The sequence below is a fragment of the Neoarius graeffei genome, chromosome 11 (assembly GCF_027579695.1).
Source record: "Neoarius graeffei isolate fNeoGra1 chromosome 11, fNeoGra1.pri, whole genome shotgun sequence".
NCBI lineage: Eukaryota > Metazoa > Chordata > Actinopteri > Siluriformes > Ariidae > Neoarius > Neoarius graeffei.
In genome coordinates this window covers 32729763-32750147 of record NC_083579.1, presented here as the reverse complement: position 1 = coordinate 32750147, position 20385 = coordinate 32729763, and the positions used below count along the sequence as shown (strand labels likewise).

General features: G+C 42.0%; 1 protein-coding gene across 1 annotated transcript in view; it reads right to left on the bottom strand.

The window, feature by feature from the left end:
- nrxn3a (neurexin 3a) overlaps nt 1–20385 on the bottom strand; it is an 851023-nt gene that overhangs the window by 88684 nt on the left and 741954 nt on the right. The window contains exons 21-22 of the mRNA XM_060932786.1: nt 17728–17817; nt 16853–17157 (exon numbers count right to left, since the gene is read on the bottom strand). Coding sequence (XP_060788769.1) covers nt 16853–17157; nt 17728–17817 — 395 coding nt within the window. The remainder of the gene's footprint in view (nt 1–16852; nt 17158–17727; nt 17818–20385) is intronic.

The following is a 20385-nucleotide window of genomic DNA, read 5'->3' as shown; positions in this document are numbered from 1 at the left end:
TAACATTAGCCAATGTGAGAGAGGCCTTCAGTTGCTTAGAAGTTATGCTGGGGTCCTTTGTGACCTCGCTGACTATTACACACCTTGCTCTTGGAGTGATCTTTGTTGGTGGACCACTCCTGGGGAGGGTAACAATGGTCTTGAATTTCCTCCATTTGTACACAATCTGTCTGACTGTCGATTGGTGGAGTCCAAACTCTTTAGAGATGGTTTTGTAACCTTTTCCAGCCTGATGAGCATCAACAACACTTTTTCTGAGGTCCTCAGAAATCTCCTTTGTTTGTGCCATGATACACTTCCACAAACATGTTGTGAAGATCAGACTTTGATAGATCCCTGTTCTTTAAATAAAACACGGTGCCCACTCACACCTGATTGTCATCCCATTGACTGAAAACACCTGACTCTAATTTCACCTTCAAATTAACTGCTAATCCTAGAGGTTCACATACTTTTGCCACTCAGATATATGTAATATTGGATCATTTTCCTCAATAAATAAATGACCAAGTATAATATTTTTGTCTCATTTGTTTAACTGGGTTCTCTTTATCTACTTTTAGGACTTGTGTGAAAATCTGATGATGTTTTAGGTCATATTTATGCAGAAATATAGAAAATTCTAAAGGGTTCACAAACTTTCAAGCACCACTGTACGTGCTCCACAAAGCCAACTGTTCAATCATGACAGCACATTTAATCGCCAATGTCTTCAGGATTAAGTGAAAGCACTTGGAGAAAGTAATTACGCAGCCGTTTGCAGGTAAAGGAGCTAATCAACATTCTAATTAAACGCAAATACAATGAATCTAAAATGGCCACAGAGCATAAAAATGAGCAATAAAGAGTTTGGCTTTTGTTTTGTGTTTGTTTATTTATTTTTGTTCCCCCATCCCCCACACCAGAAAGTGTGTGCAGCAGTGCTGAGATTTCACATTCTGACCAGTCACGGCCTGTAGACATATAAACTTCATCCTTTCTAGACCATGTCACACATACACATTGGAGACAGATGGCTTTAATATCGAGGCATCCAGCTCCATTTTTCCCGTGATGGTTATGAAAACCTCCGTCTCATCACGTTTGAGCAGAGAGTGCTGCTTTATACAGCTTTATACAGATTTATTCTGCTCTATACTGCTTTATATTGTTTTATACTGATCTATACTGCTGTATACTGATTTACACTGCTCTATACTGGTCTACACTGCTCTATATGGCTTTACACTGCTCTGTAGTGCTTGATACTGCTCTATACTGATCCATATTGCTTTACACTGCCCTATACTGCATTACACAGTTCTATACTGCTTCACATTGCTCTATGCTGAGCTATACTGCTTTACACAGCTCTATACTGCTGTACACTGCTCTATACTACTTTATACCACTCTGTACTACTTTACACGACTCTACACTGCTAGACACTGCTCTATACTGCTGTACACTGCCCTACACCACTTTACGCCGATCTCTACTGCTGTACACCACTCTATACTGCTTTACACCGCTCTATATTGCTGTACACTGCCCTATACCGCTTTACACTGATCTCTACTGCTGTACACTGGTCTATACTGCTTTACACTGCCCTATACTGCTTTATGCTGCTCTATACTGCTTTACATGGCTCTATACTGCTTTCCACTGCCCTATGCTGGTTTATACTGCTCTCTACTGTTTTATGCTGATCTATACTGTTTTACGCGGCTCTATACTGCTTTACATGGCTCTAGACTGCTATACATTGCTCTATACTGCTTTACACTGTTCTATACTGTTTTACACTGCTCTATAGTGCTTTATGCTGCTCTATACTGATTTTAAATTGCTCCATTCTGCTTTATATTGATGTATATTGTTCTATGCTTCTTAATATTACCCTATATGGCCCTATATTCTTTATCCTGCTTTATACCAATTTAGACTTCCCTATACTGCTCTATACTCTACACTACTGCTCTATACCACTTTACACTATTCTATACTTCTCCATACTGTTTTATACTGCTCTACATGGCTTTATACTTATTTTGTTTTGTATTTCTCTACACTTTTTATACTACTCTATACTTATTCATTTTTTTCTGCTCCATACTGCATTTTACTGTTTATACTGATACAGAAATATTGTTTCTACTCTTTAAATTAATTATCCTGTATAGCACTTTCAAGCTATACTGCTTGAAAGTGCTCTAAGCTGTGTTATACCGCTTTATACTGCTCTAAACTGCTTTATACTTGGACGGCTCTATATGACTTTATAATTTTAATAAGCTTTATGCTTATAATGCTTTATAGTGCCCTACACTGCTTTATATTGCACTACACTACTTTGTAGTGCTCTATATTGCTCTGCATTCAATGGGCATTTTATTAGGTACAACCCCGATTCCAAAAAAGTTGGGACAAAGTACAAATTGTAAATAAAAACGGAATGCAATGATGTGGAAGTTTCAAAATTCCATGTTTTATTCAGAATAGAACATAGATGACGTATCAAATGTTTAAACTGAGAAAATGTATCATTTAAAGAGAAAAATTAGGTGATTTTAAATTTCATGACAACAGCACATCTCAAAAAAGTTGGGACAAGGCCATGTTTACCACTGTGAGACATCCCCTTTTCTCTTTACAACAGTCTGTAAACGTCTGGGGACTGAGGAGACAAGTTGCTCAAGTTTAGGGATAGGAATGTTAACCCATTCTTGTCTAATGTAGGATTCTAGTTGCTCAACTGTCTTAGGTCTTTTTTGTCGTATCTTCCGTTTTATGATGCGCCAAATGTTTTCTATGGGTGAAAGATCTGGACTGCAGGCTGGCCAGTTCAGTACCCGGACCCTTCTTCTACACAGCCATGATGCTGTAATTGATGCAGTATGTGGTTTGGCATTGTCATGTTGGAAAATGCAAGGTCTTCCCTGAAAGAGACATCGTCTGGATGGGAGCATATGTTGCTCTAGAACCTGGATATACCTTTCAGCATTGATGGCGTCTTTCCAGATGTGTAAGCTGCCCATGCCACACGCACTAATGCAACCCCATACCATCAGAGATGCAGGCTTCTGAACTGAGCGCTGATAACAACTTGGCTCGTCCTTCTGCTCTTTAGTCTGAATGACACGGCGTCCCTGATTTCCATAAAGAACTTCAAATTTTGATTCGTCTGACCACAGAACAGTTTTCCACTTTGCCAAAGTCCATTGTAAATGAGCCTTGGCCCAGAGAAGACGTCTGCGCTTCTGGATCATGTTTAGATACAGCTTCTTCTTTGAACTATAGAGTTTTAGCTGGCAACGGCGGATGGCACGGTGAATTGTGTTCACAGATAATGTTCTCAGGAAATATTCCTGAGCCCATTTTGTGATTTCCAATACAGAAGCATGCCTGTATGTGATGCAGTGCCGTCTAAGGGCCCGAAGATCACGGGCACCCAGTATGGTTTTCCGGCCTTGACCCTTACGCACAGAGATTCTTCCAGATTCTCTGAATCTTTTGATGATATTATGCACTGTAGATGATGATATGTTCAAACTCTTTGCAATTTTACACTGTCAAACTCCTTTCTGATATTGCTCCACTATTTGTCAATGCAGAATTAGGGGGATTGGTGATCCTCTTCCCATCTTTACTTCTGAGAGCCGCTGCCACTCCAAGATGCTCCTTTTATACCCAGTCATGTTAATGACCTATTGCCAATTGACCTAATGAGTTGCAATTTGGTCCTCCAGCTGTTCCTTTTTTGTACCTTTAACTTTTCCAGCCTCTTATTGCCCCTGTCCCAACTTTTTTGAGATGTGTTGCGGTCATGAAATTTCAAATGAGCCAATATTTGGCATGAAATTTCAAAATGTCTCACTTTCGACATTTGATATGTTGTCTATGTTCTATTGTGAATACAATATCAGTTTTTGAGATTTGTAAATTATTGCATTCCGTTTTTATTTACAATTTGTACTTTGTCCCAACTTTTTTGGAATCAGGGTTGTACATCCTCCTGTACACCACCTGCTGTTTGATGCAGTTCTTTAATCAGCCAATCCTTTGACAGCAGCACAATGCATAAAATCACACAGATACCAATCAAGAACTTCAGTTAATGTTCACTTCACACATCAGAATGGGAAAAATTGTGATGTCTGTGACTTTCACTGTGGTATGGGTGTTGGTGCCAGATGGACTGGTTTGAGTATTTCAGAAACTGCTGATCTCCTGGGGTTTTCACACACAACAGTCTCTAGAGTTTACACAGAATGGTGCAAAAAAAAAACATTGAGTGAGCGACAGTTCTATGGGTGGAAACAGACATCTTGCTGATAACAAAAGTCAGAGGAAAATTGCCAAACTGGTTCGAACTGCCAAGAAGGATACACATGTAATCACTCTTTACAACTGTCATGAGCAGAAAAGCATCTCAGCATGCAGCAGCCAAAGACCACATTGGGTTCCAGTCCTGCAGCCAAGAACAGGAATCTTAGAATCAACAACAAGTTCCTATTAAAGTGGCCGGGGAGTGTACTGGTTTACAGTGCTCTGTACTGTTCTATACTGCTTTTTAATGCTCTGTAATGCTTTACAGGATCAGGATAAAGCTTTACATATGTAAAAACCCAAGGGAATGTAAATGACATGCCATTGTCTGTTCATATGATTTACATATCTCCACCCACTCAATTATGTGCCTCTCTGCTGCTAACGTGGAGGCAGCTCACAAAGTTCCTAACCTTCCCAAAACAATCCGGCGGACACCTGGATGGTTTGACAACCACAGCCGAAGTATTTGCATGCTGCTTGACAATCATTCATGCACATCTGCCTATGTGACGGCCCGCAAAAACAACTGATTTGCATATTCAATCTTTTCCCCCCTCCCCTTGTTTTTGCAACGAATTCATCCCAAATGGTCTTGTTGTAATGCGTAATCACTGATGTATGAGGCTACGCTGCAAGCCTGCGCACAAAAAACAGTATTTCTAGCATAAAATTAACTATATCCAAGCAGTACATAATATAAAACGGCCCAGTTTTTCATTTTAATTGAAAAGAGAGAAACTGAATGGGAATGGAGCTTTAACCTGGACATTTAAACATAATTTAAAAATAGTCCTGTTTGTGTTCAGGATGTTACTCTATTATCAATTTACTTTTACAGTAAACTCTAAAATAGCTTTATTGTAGAGATTCCTTGAAGGGAAATCAAGCTCTGCTTATTTAAAAAAAAAATAATAATAATAATAATACTATTAGTTAGGGTGCTTTCACTCTTAGCATATATATATATATATATATATATATATATATATATATATATATATATATATATATATGTGTGTGTGTGTGTGTGTGTGTGTGTGTGTGTGTGTGTGTGTGTATGTGTGTGCGCATGCATGTGTGTGTATGCCATAACAATAAAACCATTGACATATGAAAGGAATAACACTGATTAGTCTATCCACATTCATTGGATATGAGCAATCGTGCGCTCTGATTGGTTACTCTACTACTAGAATATCAGCTTATATACCATGAGTAGAGAAACACAAAATGGTGGCACGTGTTGCTGAACCAACCGAGTACGAAATAAAAACTCTACTCGAAAACAATCCCCCCAAAAAATACAAAAAAAGCAACAAAATATGGAATAAAAGTATTGGATGGCAAGAACATATCTTTTTGACATTTTTTAATAATTATTATTGTCGCATTTTTCACAAATTGCTACTGTCCTTTTGCTGGTTTGTTTACATTGTTCATCTTTAAGCATTAAAATTTGTTGAATTTTTTTAGACTGGTTCAAAAGCTCTTTTGAAAGTTTGAAAATTACATAAATGAAATGTCCAAGGAAGAATTAAATTAATGTCTAAAACTATTCTGTACCTCGGCACAACAGCAAGCTGGTGCTTTCTAAAATAGATAGATAGATAGATAGATAGATAGATAGATAGATAGATAGATAGATAGATAGATAGATAGATAGATAGATAGATAGATAGATAGATAGATAAAACCACTAAAGTAAATTCGTGCAGCCATCGACAGGTTTTCAAGAAGTTCACCTAAGCAGAAATTATTTTGTCAGACGTTTTGAAATAAAATTTTTTTTATCAAATTTGAAAAAAATAAAAATGCTCTGTTTTTCAAAATCCAGTGAATGTGGATATAATAAAACAGTTATTCCACTCAATCTCGTTGTACATGGCTTATAGCCAACTCGGAGCTACGCACTTTGTCGGCTGTCAGCTCATGTACGACTCAATTTCGTGGAATAACTGTTAATTATCTCATTACAACAGCACCTGTCAAGTGGTGGGATATATTAGGCAGCAAGTGAACAGTCTGTCTCAAAGTTGATGTGTTGGAAGCAGGAAAAATGGGCAAGTGCAAGGATCCGAGAGACTTTAACAAGGATCAACTTGTGATGGCTAGATGACTGGGTCTGAGCATCTCCGAAATGGTAGGTCTTGTGGGTTGTTCCTGGTATGCAGTAGTTAGTACCAACCAAAACTGGTGCAAGGAAGGACAAAAGTCAAAGGACAAAGGACAGCCAAGGTCAAGGCTCAGTGATGCACATGGGGAGCAAATGTTGGCCCATATGGTCTGAGCCCATAAGAGTCAGTGTTGCTGAAATTGCTAAAAAAAAATTATACTGGCTATGATAGAAAGATGTCAGAACATGCAGTGCATCACAGCTTGCTCCATATTGGGCTGCTAGACTGGTCAGAGTGCCCATGCTGACCCCTGTCCACCACCAAAAACATCTACAATGGGCACATGAGCATCAAAAGTGGACCATGGGGCAATGGAAGAAGTTGGCCTGGTCTGATGAATCACGTTTTCTTTTACATCATCGGGATGACTGGGTACATGTGGGAAGAAGGCAAGCTGACGGAGGCAGTGTGACGCTCTGGGTAATGTTCTGCTGGGAAACCTTGGAGTCTGGCATTCACGTGGCTGTTACTTTGACACGTACCACCTACCTAAACATTGTTGTAGACCAAGTACACACCTTCATGGCAACAGTATTCCTTAATAGCAGTGGCCTCTTTCAGCAGGACAATGCTCCACCTTACATTACAAAAACTGTCAGATCAGACAGGCTAGCCTTCACTCCCCACATACAAACTTTTTATAATCTGAGCCGTGCTTTTTAAAAATGGCATCCTTTAAGTTTATAATGTTAAACTGTAAAACGTAAACTGGAGGTTGAGAAAGACATAAAGCACCGTACCATGGTTGTTGCTTACTTTTTGCAGACTGCTGAATCCATCATGCTGGACAATCGATTGACAATTTCTAGCAGGTCATGATCCAATTCAGAGGTTAAGATTTAATTACTGACCTATTAGGAAATGTTTAAAACTAATTGCTGGAACACAAATTAAAATAAAATTGACCGCAAATTCATTAGGACTAAACTCATTTTAATTGTATCCTCATTAATATAACACAACCCGTAGAGAGGAGACAAAGAGAACTCGGAGATAAACTACAGTACAACAGCATTTTTCACACCATTTCGGTGTTTATTACAGTAATAACACATCTCGGCTTTTATCCAAAACATCTAATTTCTCTGAAAAACTTCGTGTACTGCTTTTTATCATGAACATAATGTATATTTCAGGTGAACATATATCCATTTACATACTAACAGTCAAAAATTTGTACACCCCTGCTCATAGAAGGTCTTCATTTTTACTCTTTTCTATTATTTTAGAACAATAATGAAGTTATAAACACTTTGAAAAAAACACAATGAACTAGAAGGGCAAACAGTAGCGTGCGTACCTCCATCTAACCACATATTATCAACATCAAAATCAAATCACTTGAACCGAGGATAATACTAAAGTTGTCCACCAAATTTATTCAAATGCTGTTCACTACTTTTTGAGTTGTGTTGAGAAAAGACAAAAAAAAAAAAATCCTGGATCTGCATACATATCTGGATTCTGGATCCATATACATAACCAGATTTGGATCAAAATCCAAGAAATTGTTCCTTGGTCCATGGGCCACCTTTCCTCCAAATTTCATCAAAATCCTTTCACTACTTTTTGAGTAATGTTGAGAAAAGTTAAAAAAAAAAATCCTGGATCCACATACATATCTGGATCCTGAATCCATACACATATTCGGATATGGATCAAAATTGAAGGAATTGTTCCTTGGCCCACCTTTCCTCCAAATTTCATCCAAATCCGTTCACTACTTTTTGAGTATCATTGGGAAAAGACAAAAAAAATCCTGGATCTGCATAAATATCTGGATCCTGGAGCTGCATAAATATCTGGATTTGGATCAAAATCTAATCAATTGTTCTTTGGCCCATGGACCACCTTTTCTCCAAATTTCATGAAAATTCATTCACTATGTGGCAGTGGGGGCGTGGCCAAGCAGCAGTCTGCAAATGGAGGGCGGGGTCGGGGAAGGTAAGTGGCTAAGTCATTCCACCTGCTGTCAATTAATGTGTGTGGGTGTGTGTGTGTTTGTTACAGGGATGGAGCATAAAAGGAGAGAGAGCAGAGAAAAGGGGCTCTCTCCCTGACCACAATGCATGTGTGAGTGAGTGAGTGAGTGAGTGAGTGAGTGAGTGAGTGAGTGAGTGAGTGAGTGAAAAGCAAGCTGAAAAGCTAAAATAAAGTGTTTCTGTAACCATCAACTCTTGCCTGCTATGCTTCTGTGCCCCACCCACATCAGGAACTGTTACAGTGGTGCCGAAACCAGGGAGCACAGAAGGAAACCACTCCATGGAGTCCTTCCCATTCGAAGAGCTCATCCTTGCCCTCGCTACCACCCAGCAGAACCAGCATCAAGTGCTGATCACCCTCTGAAAGGAACAGGAGAAACACTTCAAAGACTTGATGCTGGCACAGCAGGAAGATCGCCAGGTGTTCCGGCTCCTGCTCGCGTCAGCAGGGGTGTCGACCACCACTGCCACCACCCTCACAGAGATGGGACCGCAGGACGATCTGGAAGCATTCCTCGCCCTCTTCGAACAAGCAGATGAGGCGTGGGGGTGGCCGATGGAGCAGTGTGCGGCGTGCCTTCTTCCACTCCTGACTAGCGAGGCGCAGCTCGCAGCGCAGCAGCTCCCTGCTGACAGCCGGCTGGTCTATGCTGACCTGAGGAAAGCTATCCTGCAGCGGCTCGGCCGCTCCCTGGAGCAACATCGCCAGCGCTTCCGGACGCTGGCATTGGAGGAGGTCAACCGGCCATTTGCATTTGGCCAGCAACTCTGGGACGCCTGCTGGCAGGGGCTGAGGGCGGAAGACCGCAACGCCGATGAAATCATCGATCTGGTGGCACTGGAACAGTTTATCTCGCGACTTCCGGAAGGAATGGCAGAATGGGTCCAGTGTCACCGGCCAGCATCGCTGGAACGAGCCATCAAGCTGGTGGAGGACCATCTGGAGGCAGCTCTGATGGCAGGCAGATGGGGCGTCTCCCCTCGCTTCTCTTCTCTCTCTCTCTTTACCCCCCCGTCTCTCGTCCACCTCTCCACCCCGTTCCCCTGCCACGGAGGTAGCAGCTGGCTCCTCCCCAGCCGGCCTGTCGCACCCGTGGTGTCCTCCCCTTTCCCTCTTCCGTGTCTGTGTTGTCTCCCCCTCAGGTGAGTGACACCCATAACACCACTGCAGAGGGAAAGCCTGGGCCGGTGTGCTGGCGCGGCGGGGAATTGGAGCATCTCCAGGGTCAGAGCTCCACAAGGGAGGTGGGTGCTGTAATCCCCAATGTGCCAGAAACCATCCACGATCGGGCCGGAACATATCGCATACCGGTGAGTATTCAAGGGGATACATATCACGCTTTGGTAGATTCCGGTTGTAATCACACCTCAATTCACCAACGCCTGGTGCAAGGTGAAGCATTGGGGGGAGCACAAGCAGTGAAAGTGTTGTGTGTGCATGGGGATGTTCACTATTACCCTCTAGTGTCAGTCCGTATTCTATTCCGGGGCCAAATGCATAGAGTAAAGGCGGCGGTTAGTCCTCGTCTCAGCCACTAGTTGATTTTGGGTACTGATTGGCCAGGGTTTAAAAACCTGATGGAATATTTAACACATAGTGGGTCCTGCACTAGTAGGTCACGGGAAGACCCTGTGTGGCATTGACTGGAGAAGCTGTCACAGCCGTCTACATCAACACCACGTCAGAGCAAGGAGCAGCCCGCTCTTCCTCCCTCTCTCGGGGATTCCCTTGGGGATTTCCCGTTAGAGCAGTTGTGAGATGAGACTCTGCGGCATGCATTTGACCAAGTGAGAGTAATCGATGGTCAAACTCTTCAGCCAAGCGCGGCACCTACTTTCCCTTATTTTGCCATTATTAAAGATAGATTGTACCGAGTGACGCAGGACACTCAAACTAATGAACGAGTAACCCAGTTGTTAATCCCAAAGAGCCGCAGGGAACTCGTATTCCATGCGGCTCACTTTAATCCCATGGCTGGACACTTAGGGCAAGATAAAACACTAGCCCGAATAATGGACTGGTTCTATTGGCCAGGGATTCGCGGGGATGTTCATCGGTGGTGTGCGGCATGCCGTGAATGCCAATTAGTAAATCCCGCGGCCACTCCAAAAGCGCCGTTGCACCCTCTTCCTCTAATCGAGACCCCATTTGAGCGAATTGGGATGGATCTCGTCGGGCCATTAGATCAGTCAGCACGGGGATATCGCTTTATTTTAGTTCTGGTGGACTATGCAATGTGATATCTGGAAGCAGTAACTCTCCACAATATCTCAGCATGCAGTATTGCGGAGGCACTCTTCTGCTTTATATCCCGGGTTGGGATTCCGAAAGAAATCTTGACAGACCAAGGCACTTCGTTTATGTCACGCACACTGCGTGAACTGTATGGGTTACTGGGGATTAAGTCTATCTGCACCAGTGTCTATCACCCACAAACAGATGGCTTAGTAGAGAGATTTAACCAAACACTCAAACATAATCCGGAAATTCGTAGGTGAAGATGCGCATAATTGGGATAAGTGGCTTAAGCCCCTGTTATTCGCAGTACAAGAGGTCCCGCAAGCCTCCACGGGGTTTTCTCCTTTTGAACTGTTATCTGGGTGTAAGCCGCGTGGCATTCTGGACGTGCTATGGGAAAATTAGGAGGAGGGACCTTCACCTAGGCAAACGGATAGGGGCGGGGCACTGCAAATCTACCACCTCAACCTTTTAAAACGCTAGAATGAGGGGTCCCCTTGGCGTTGGTAGTCGCAGAGAAGGCAGAGCTGGGGCCGGAGGTAAAAAAGATAACATCTCAGACCACTCCGGTCCCTTGTGGAGACCACCTCTCACCGGCCCAATTCATGGAGTTAGCCAAGTTGCAGAAGGAATTTTCCGATGTGTTCTCGCCCCTTCCTGGATGTACCCACCTCATAGAACACGACATCGAAACGCCCCCGGGGGTGGTGGGGCATAGCCACCTTTACCGCTTGCCCGAACACAAGAAAAAGGTGGTTCGGGACGAACTCAAGGCCATGCTCGAAATGGGCATAATTGAGGAGTCCCACAGTGACTGGAGCAGCCCAGTGGTCCTGGTTCCCAAGACTGACGGGTTGGTCCGGTTCTGTGTGGACTATAGAGAGGTCAACACGGTGTCTAAATCTGACGCATACCCAATGTCTTGCATTGATGAGTTGCTTGATCGGTTAAGCGCTGCTCGCTTTTATTCGACACTGGATCTAACAAAGGGATATTGGCAGATCCCCTTGACTCCTTTATCCCGAGAGAAAACGGCCTTTTCCACGCCATTTGGTTTACACCAATTTGTCACGCTCCCTTTTGGGTTGTTTGGGGCGCCCGCTACGTTCCAGCAGCTATTTGATTTTGGGTACTGATTGGCCAGGGTTTAAAAACCTGATGGAATATTTAACACATAGTGGGTCCTGCACTAGTAGGTCACGGGAAGGGTCAGGGACAGTAGGCATTTGGAATTCACAAAATGGGCTCAGGAATATTTCCAGAGAACATTATCTGTGAACACAATTCACAGTGTGGAATTGGGACAGGGACAGGGTCCTCCGCCCTCACGCTGCCTACGCGGCCACCTATCTAGACAACATCATAATTTACAGTCATGATTGGCCACAGCATTTGGAACACCTGAGGGCCGTTCTAAAGTCGCTGAGGCAAGCAGGCCTCACAGCTAACCCGAAAAAGTGTGCGATTGGGCAGGTGGAAGTATGGTATCTGGGGTTCCACATCGTTCATGGGCAGGTGCGTCCCCAAATTAATAAGACTGCAGCGATTGTGGCCTGCCCGAGGCCCAAGACCAAAAAGGAGGTGAGACGGTTCTTGGGGCTGGCTGGCTATTATCGTAGGTTTCTACTTAATTATTCGAACGTCACCAGCCCGCTAACTGATCTCACTAAAAAGGGGGCTCCAGATCCGATCCAGTGGACGGAGCAGTGTCAACTGGCCTTCTCTGAGGTAAAAGCTGCACTGTGTGGGGGGCCACTTTTACACTCCTCTGACTTCTCTCTCCCCTTTATTTTGCAGACTGATGCGTTGGACAGAGGGCTGGAGGCCGTTTTGTCCCAGGAGTTGGAGGGCGAGGAGCGCCCCATGCTGTACATCAGCCGGAAAGTGTCGATGCGCGAAAGCAAGTACAGCACAATTGAGGAGGAGAGTCTCACCATCAAGTGGGCGGTCCTTGCCCTCCGATACTACCTGCTGGGGCGCCCTTTCACTTTCTGTTTGGACCACGCGCCCCTCCAGTGGCTCCACCGCATGAAGGATGCCAATGCACGGATCACCCATTGGTATCTCACCCTCCAGCCATTTAAGTTCGAGGTGATCCACAAGCCGGGGGCACAGATGGTGGTGGCAGACTTCCTGTCCCGTCGGGGGGGGAGTCAGCTTCAGGCCAGACGGCTCCCTGGCCTGAGTCGGGCGGTGGGGGTATGTGGCAATGGGGGCATGGCCAAGCAGCAGTCTGTGAATGGAGGGCGGGGTTGGGGAAGGTACGTAAGTGGCTAAGTCATTCCACCTGCTGTCAATTAATGTGTGTGGGTGTGTGTGTTTGTTACAGGGATGGAGCATAAAAGGAGAGAGAAAGCAGAGAAAAGGGGCTCTCTCCCCGACCACAACACGTGTGAGTGAGTGAGTGAGTGAGTGAGTGAGCGAGTGAGTGAGTGAGTGAGTGAAAGAGTGAGTGAGTGAAAAGCAAGCTGAAAAGCTAAAATAAAGTGTTTTCTGTAACCATCAACTCTCGCCTGCTGTGCTTCTGTGTTCCACCCACATCAGGAACTGTTACACACTACTTTTTGAGTAATGTTGGAAAAAGTAAAAAAAAATCCTGGATCCACATACAGTGGCATGCAAAAGTTTGGGCACTCTTACTGAAAATGTGTGTTACTGTGAATACTTAAGTGAGCAGAAGATGAACTGATCACCAGAAGGCATAAAGGTAAAGACGAGACATTTCTTTTCAGTGTTTTCTGCAAGATTTGTGTATTATTTTTGTTTTGTACAATTGGAGAGTGAAAAAGAAAAGGAACACCATGCAAAAGTTTGGGCACCCCAATACATTTGAGTTCTCAGGTAACTTTTACCAAGGTTAATTACCTTAATTAGCTTATTGAGCTGTGGCTTGTTCAAATTCTTCATTAGGAAAGGTCAGATGATGCAGATTTCAAAGCTGTATAAATTCTCTGACTCCTCAAACTTGTCCCTAAAATCAACAGCCATGGGCTCCTCTAAGCAACTCCCTCGCATTCTGAGTAATACAATAATTGATGCTCACAAAGCAGGAGAAGGCTACAAGAACGTAGCAAAGTGTTTTCAGGTAGCAGTTTCCTCAGATCGTAATGTTATTAAGAAATGGCAGTTAACAGAAACAGTGGAGATCAAGGTGAGGTCTGGAAGATGAAGAAAACTTTCTGAAAGAACTGCTCGTTGGATTGCTAGAAAGGCAAATAAAAACCCCTGTTTGACTGCAAAAGACCTTCAGAAAGATTTAGCAGACCCTGGAGTGGTGGTGCACTGTTCTACTATGCAGTGACACCTGAACAAATATGACCTTCATGGGAGAGTCATCAGAAGAAAACCATTCCTGCGTCCGAGCCACAAAATTCAGCGTCTGAAGTTTGCAAATGAACATTGAAATAAGCCTGATGCATTTTGGAAACAAGTCCTGTGGACTGATGAAATCAAAATAGAACTTTTTGGCCACAATGTGCAAAGGTATGTTTGGAGAAGAAAGGGTGGCAAATTCCAGGAAAAGAACACCTCTCCAACTCTGAAGCATGGGGGTGGCTCAATCATGCTTTGGGGTTGTGTTGCAGCCAGTGGCACAGGGAACATTTCATTGGTCGAGGGAAGCATGGATTCAAATAACTACCAGCAAATTCTGGAAGCAAACATCACACCATCTGTAAAAAAAAGTTGAAGTTAAAAAGAGGATGGGTCCTACAATAAGACGATGATCCAAAATACACCTCAAAATCTACAATGGAATACCTCAAGAGGCACAAGCTGAAGGTTTTGCCCTGGCCCTCACAGTCCCCTGACCTAAGCATCATTGAAAATCTGTGGATAGATTTCAAAAGAGTAGTACATGCAAGACAGCCCAAGAAACTTGTAGAACTGGAAGCCTTTTTCAAGGACGAATGTGTGAAAATCCCCCAGGTAAGAACTGAAAGATTATTCGCTGGCTACAAAAAGTGTTTACAAGCTGTGATACTTGCCAAAGGGGGTGTTACTGTGCACTAATCATGCAGGGTGCCCAAACTTTTGCTTCAAGCCCTTTTCCTTTTTTGTCATTTTGAAAATGTAAGAGATGAAAATAAAAAATTGCTTTTGCTTAAAATATAAAAGGAATGAGTCATCTTTAACGTTATGCCTTTTGGAGATCATTTCATCTTCAACTTGCTTAACTGTTCACAGTAACAGCAATTTTGACCAGGGGTGCTCAAACTTTTGCATACCACTGTACATATCCAGATTTGGATCAAAAGCTAATCAATTGTTCCTTGGCCCATGGACCACCTTTCTGCAAAATTTAATCAAAATCCCTGCACTACTTTTTGAGTTACATTGGGAACAGTCAAACAAACAAACAAACAAACAAACAGAGGCGAAAACCTAACCTCCTCCAACACAGTTAGTGAAGGTAATACATTATGTGACCAAGAAATATTGTGGCAGCAGGGGCGTGGTCAAGTGTCGGTCTGTGAACGGAGGGCGGAGTCAGGGAAGGTAAGTGGCAGAATCACTACACCTGATGTTAGTTAACCTGTGTTTGTGTGTCTTCCCCAGTGGCCACGCCCTATAAAAGGAGAGAGAGAGCAGAGGAAGGGAGCTCTCTCCCCAACCAGACGACTTGTGTGTGCGCGCGGCTGGGAGAGTGTAAAGTAAACACTGAAAAGTGCAAATAAAGAGGTTTTTTTTGGAACTCAGTTCTGGCCTGCCGTACTTCTGTACTCCACCCACCCGCTCTAATTCCTACAAATATATTAAACAAATCCAAACATATTTTACTCACTATTTCTCATAAGTTCCAAAAGAAATGGACTTGTCTGAGGGAAATATTTAGTTTGAGTTAAAACTGATTTCAATTCATCTATATAATAAGCGGCAAAGTTTGTTTGTTTGTTTGTCTGTCTTGAACTAACGTCGCCATTTCTCAATGGATTTTCACCAAATTTGTCAAGTAGGTCCAGGGATGACCCGGAATTTTGCAGATATAAGCAAAATTCATGTACGGGCCCCAGGGAGGCCCCTGGAGGCCCAAAATCCACCCACCCCCTCCCTCAATGCCTTTCATGTTACATTTATCAACACAAATTCTTAACAGATCTTCACTAAACTTGGCACATAGGTACAGGAGATAGCCACAATTTGGTAGAACTCATAAATTCCATATTTGGGCCCCAGGGGGTCCCTGGTGGGCCCCTGGGTGGTGGATGTTTGGATTTTTGTTTGTCTTAGGTTAACATATTGTATATCACGTACTAAAAAATATTATGTCTGAGCTTCACACACACCCCCACACAACCCGGGCAATGTTGCATAACCTGCTAGTTATTTATATTTGTTTTCGGAATTTTAGACAATTTTGAAATTTTCAACTCTAAGCCCTTATCAAAATATCTGTATGTGCAGTAACTGTGTGTAAACTGTTTAAAAAATACCACATAGGATTGGACAAATCATCAATTCATTAGCAAGTCCATTGGGCAAGTACAAGTCTTGTTTTTCAGTTGCCCAGACACTAATTAGATAGTTAGCGAGTTAAATGAATAAATATAGACGAAGGAAAACGAAGAAATTCATGATAATAATCTTTGAACAAAGCTTTTACACCCTTCACAAAAATTCAGCAAGGTGTTGGTTGAGCTGTCGTGTTCTGTATCGTGTTCTGCATTGTACGTAAAGGATATTATTCATGTCTGACTTATGTCTTTATTTTCTCTTGATATGTTTCAAGCAAGCACAAGAGGTGCAGTATATGACAGATTTATTTTATCAGTGTTTTCATCCAGTGTTCGTCGTATGCTAATTAATCCTCCTTGTGGAAATCATTCAGTCAGATCACACCTCAGGTGTGTGTGCAGTGAAGTGGGAGGTGGGACTTGGAACGAATAGTGCGCTATAGGTACAGCACTGGAGCTGCGTCATTGTCACTGTGAAGTGCCTTATGCGAGCACCCTGGATTCTTTCCACTTCAGTTTAAGCTCGTGCAGCCAATCTTTCTTAGAATTCATGAAATAGTATGTACTATCAAAAATAACACTTTGATGTGAAACATAAGAACAATAACAGACCTTCACTGTGTCTTTCTCAACAATCAACGTGTACTGTATGCATGTGTGTAGTGTGTGTGTGCGCATGCCAATGTGTACCGATATTGTAGGTGGCGAGCGGTGTTTTCTCGTGGTGGTGGTGGACATGGTGGTGGTGGTATCCATGTAGGTGGTGGACATCTCCGGGGGCATGGCCGTGGTGCGAGCTGATCCGGCAGCGGGAACGTCGCCCACCAGCCGCACGCTGCCGTTGATCCGGATGTTGGGGTTGGCCTGAGCAGCCATGTTGAGCACCTTGAGCCCGTTGTAGTAGAGGCCCGAGAGCTGGCCCTGAAACGGCCTCCTGCGGTCCGCGCCACCGATCGTGATGGTGGCCTGCGTGTTGAAGATCGTTAACTGGCGCCCTGGGACGAGAGCAAGGGGATAGCCAAAGGGTTTATTACAAATAAATAAATAAATAAATAAATAAATAAATGGATTAATAAATAAGGAGCAGGTCAAAACCGAACTCAACAAATCAGCAGAGACTAAAGATTAACGATCCTTTTAAAACTAGGGCACCTCACAAAATGTCATACGAGGAAAACTGTAAAAAAAAAAAAAAATTCAAAGGTCAGGCTATAAACTGGGATATTAGGCAGCCTGGAACTGAGAAATGACTCTAATTGGCGAAATGATCATATAGATTATGAAACATTTAACCAAATTACCCCAAAAAAATTGCGGCGTGAACAAAATGTGATGAAATATAATTATAAAAATCATAATGATGATGAATCAACAATTTATGATGTACTTATAATGTGTTTATCATTGATTTTATGGAAAATTTACTATTTTGCTATTTACTACTCACTGTGCATGCAAGAGAGCAAAAGAAAGAAAGAAAGAAAGAAAGAAAGAAAGAAAGAAAGAAAGAAAGAAAGAGAAGATTATTGATGGCAGAGTGAAGGTTGAAGAATGGTGCCGGTTACCTTTCTCTTGCAGCCAGTCCTCTATAGGCCGGGTATATTTGAACGGGATTTTCTTACTTGCCATTTGCAATCGCTCATTATCGTTGTTGCCTTTAAAGTTTAAAAGAGAGCTTTAACACTCGATAATGGCAAGTCATTGATTTAAAAAGACTTTTAAACATGTTTAGAAGGATTTAGACAAATAAATTTATGCTCTATTTGAACGCTGAGCTTCATTTTCTAACTCTTGCTTGGTGGCAGAGAAACGCACTGCAACAAGAGGCTCGTTATCGTCTCCTGCCGAGCATCAGTCACTATGAAAAAAGTGCCTCTCGTAGATCCGTGTTGCATAGATGCATAATGAACACCAGCAGCCTCAAACTCTCGGCTGAGAGCACACGAGTAGATGCTTTTTATTATCTACGTACTACAACATACAGGTGGCTAATTATTGTTTTAATAATAATAATAATAATAATAATAATAATAAACACAATAGCTTTTAATAGGACGGTTAAGCAACAATAGCAGTGTAACATCAAATTACTGGACATCTGCATATGGAACAGCAACTGCTTTTTTTATTGTTTTTATTTTTTTAAAGTGTGTAATAAAATTGCAGTGAATTAAAAAAAAAGCTTTATCTGTAAAATATTTACCAAAGCGCTGATAATACAACTGATCCGATTCAAATTTCTTCTCACTGTTTTACAATGAAATTTATTTTTATTTATGCAATATTTGCAATACTGGTTTGTAATATATACACTACCGTTCAAAGGTTTGGGGTCACTTTGAAATGTCTTTATTTTTGAAAGAAAAGCACTGTTCTTTTCAATGAAGATCACTTTAAACTAATCAGAAAAACACTCTATACATTGCTAATGTGGTAAATGACTATTCTAGCTGCAAATGTCTGGTTTTTGGTGCAATATCTCCATAGGTGTATAGAGGCCCATTTCCAGCAACTCTCACTCCAGTGTTCTAATGGTACAATGTGTTTGCTCATTGCCTCAGAAGGCTAATGGATGATTAGAAAACCCTTGTACAATCATGTTAGCACAGCTGAAAACAGTTGAGCTCTTTAGAGAAGCTATAAAACTGACCTTCCTTTGAGCAGATTGACTTTCTGGAGCATCACATTTGTGGGGTCGATTAAATGCTCAAAATGGCCAGAAAAATGTCTTGACTAGATTTTCTATTCATTTTACAACTTATGGTGGGAAATAAAAGTGTGACTTTTCATGGAAAGCACAAAATTGTCTGGGTGACCCCAAACTTTTGAACAGTAGTGTATATTTTTAATTTAGTCAAATATTTTCACTAAAGCATTTGCCAAAGTGTTAATAACGCTTTAACGTGAGAGTTTATATCATATAAACATGATAAACAATGTTGGAAACAGCTGCTTTTCAATGTGCCCGTGTGTCTGTAATGAACATTTTTAATGAAAATGTGATAATTAGATAAAGATATAGCCTGCCATTTTTATATTTTTCTCACTGTATGAGGTGTAGATCATGCCTGATGTGATTTAACACTCTGTTCATTCTCGTTGTTTATTTATTTTAAATGTGTAAAGTACAACTTCATTATTTTATTGCACAGAAACTACGAAACACTGTAAAAAATGATTTGTTGTTTTAACTTAAAAAACAACTTTAAGTTGTACTAACTTTTTTAAGTTAAAACAACAAATCATTGTTTACAGCATGGAACTTGTTAACACTCAGGGCAAAGAGGACGAGACTGCAGGGAAGACGTCACTCTAGTTACTGTCATTGGGGACAAAACAATGTGATGTAAGCATTATGATTGGTCAAACTATAACCCCGCCCCCAGCCCATCTCGAATTGACAAGAAAACAACTCTTAAAAAAAATTCTGTTAAGTTCCAAATAATATCAGAAAAGAATCTAAGCAGAGATTTCAAAATGCGATAAACTGATTCATAGTTGATTTGATTCAAGCACGTCAGAAAGGTTACACAGTCGGACTTTTGTGTAAATGTTCCTGATGACATGGAACCTTTGTGTGGGTCGAGGGGAAAGGGAACAGGAGGGCACGATCACGAGGTGATCACAAGGAAGGGGGCACTCAACAGTCAGGTCTTTAGTGAACAGATTGTGTGGTTTGTCTCAGGAAGGGACAGTAATAAGAATTAATGGAGCAGGTGTGGAGAGCGAGGGCAGGTCGGTGCTGAGAGGGGAAAGGTGGAGCAGAGAGAGCAGATGGAGAGAGCAGCCAGGTCACTTATCACCATTACAATGAAGGGATGCAGAATGAAGGTGCCATGACCCCTCTATTCCTCACCTTTTTCCTTTCTCTCTCTCTCTCTCTCTCTCTCTCTCTCTCCTACACACACACACACACACACACACACACACACACACACACACACACATTATTATTAGGGGCCATTGTATTAGGGGCCATTGTGGGTAAAAAAAAAAAAAAAAAAAAAATATATATATATATATATATATATATATATATATATATATATATATATATATGGAGATGAAGGAGGGGATATTCCAGAAAAAAGAAAAAAAAACTTGGACATTGAGACGCAGAATAAATGTGCATGAAAAGGTCACAAATCTGCAAGAAAAAAAAGGCACAAATTTACGAGAAAAAAGTAACACATTTATGAGAAAAAAGTCACAAATTTACAAGA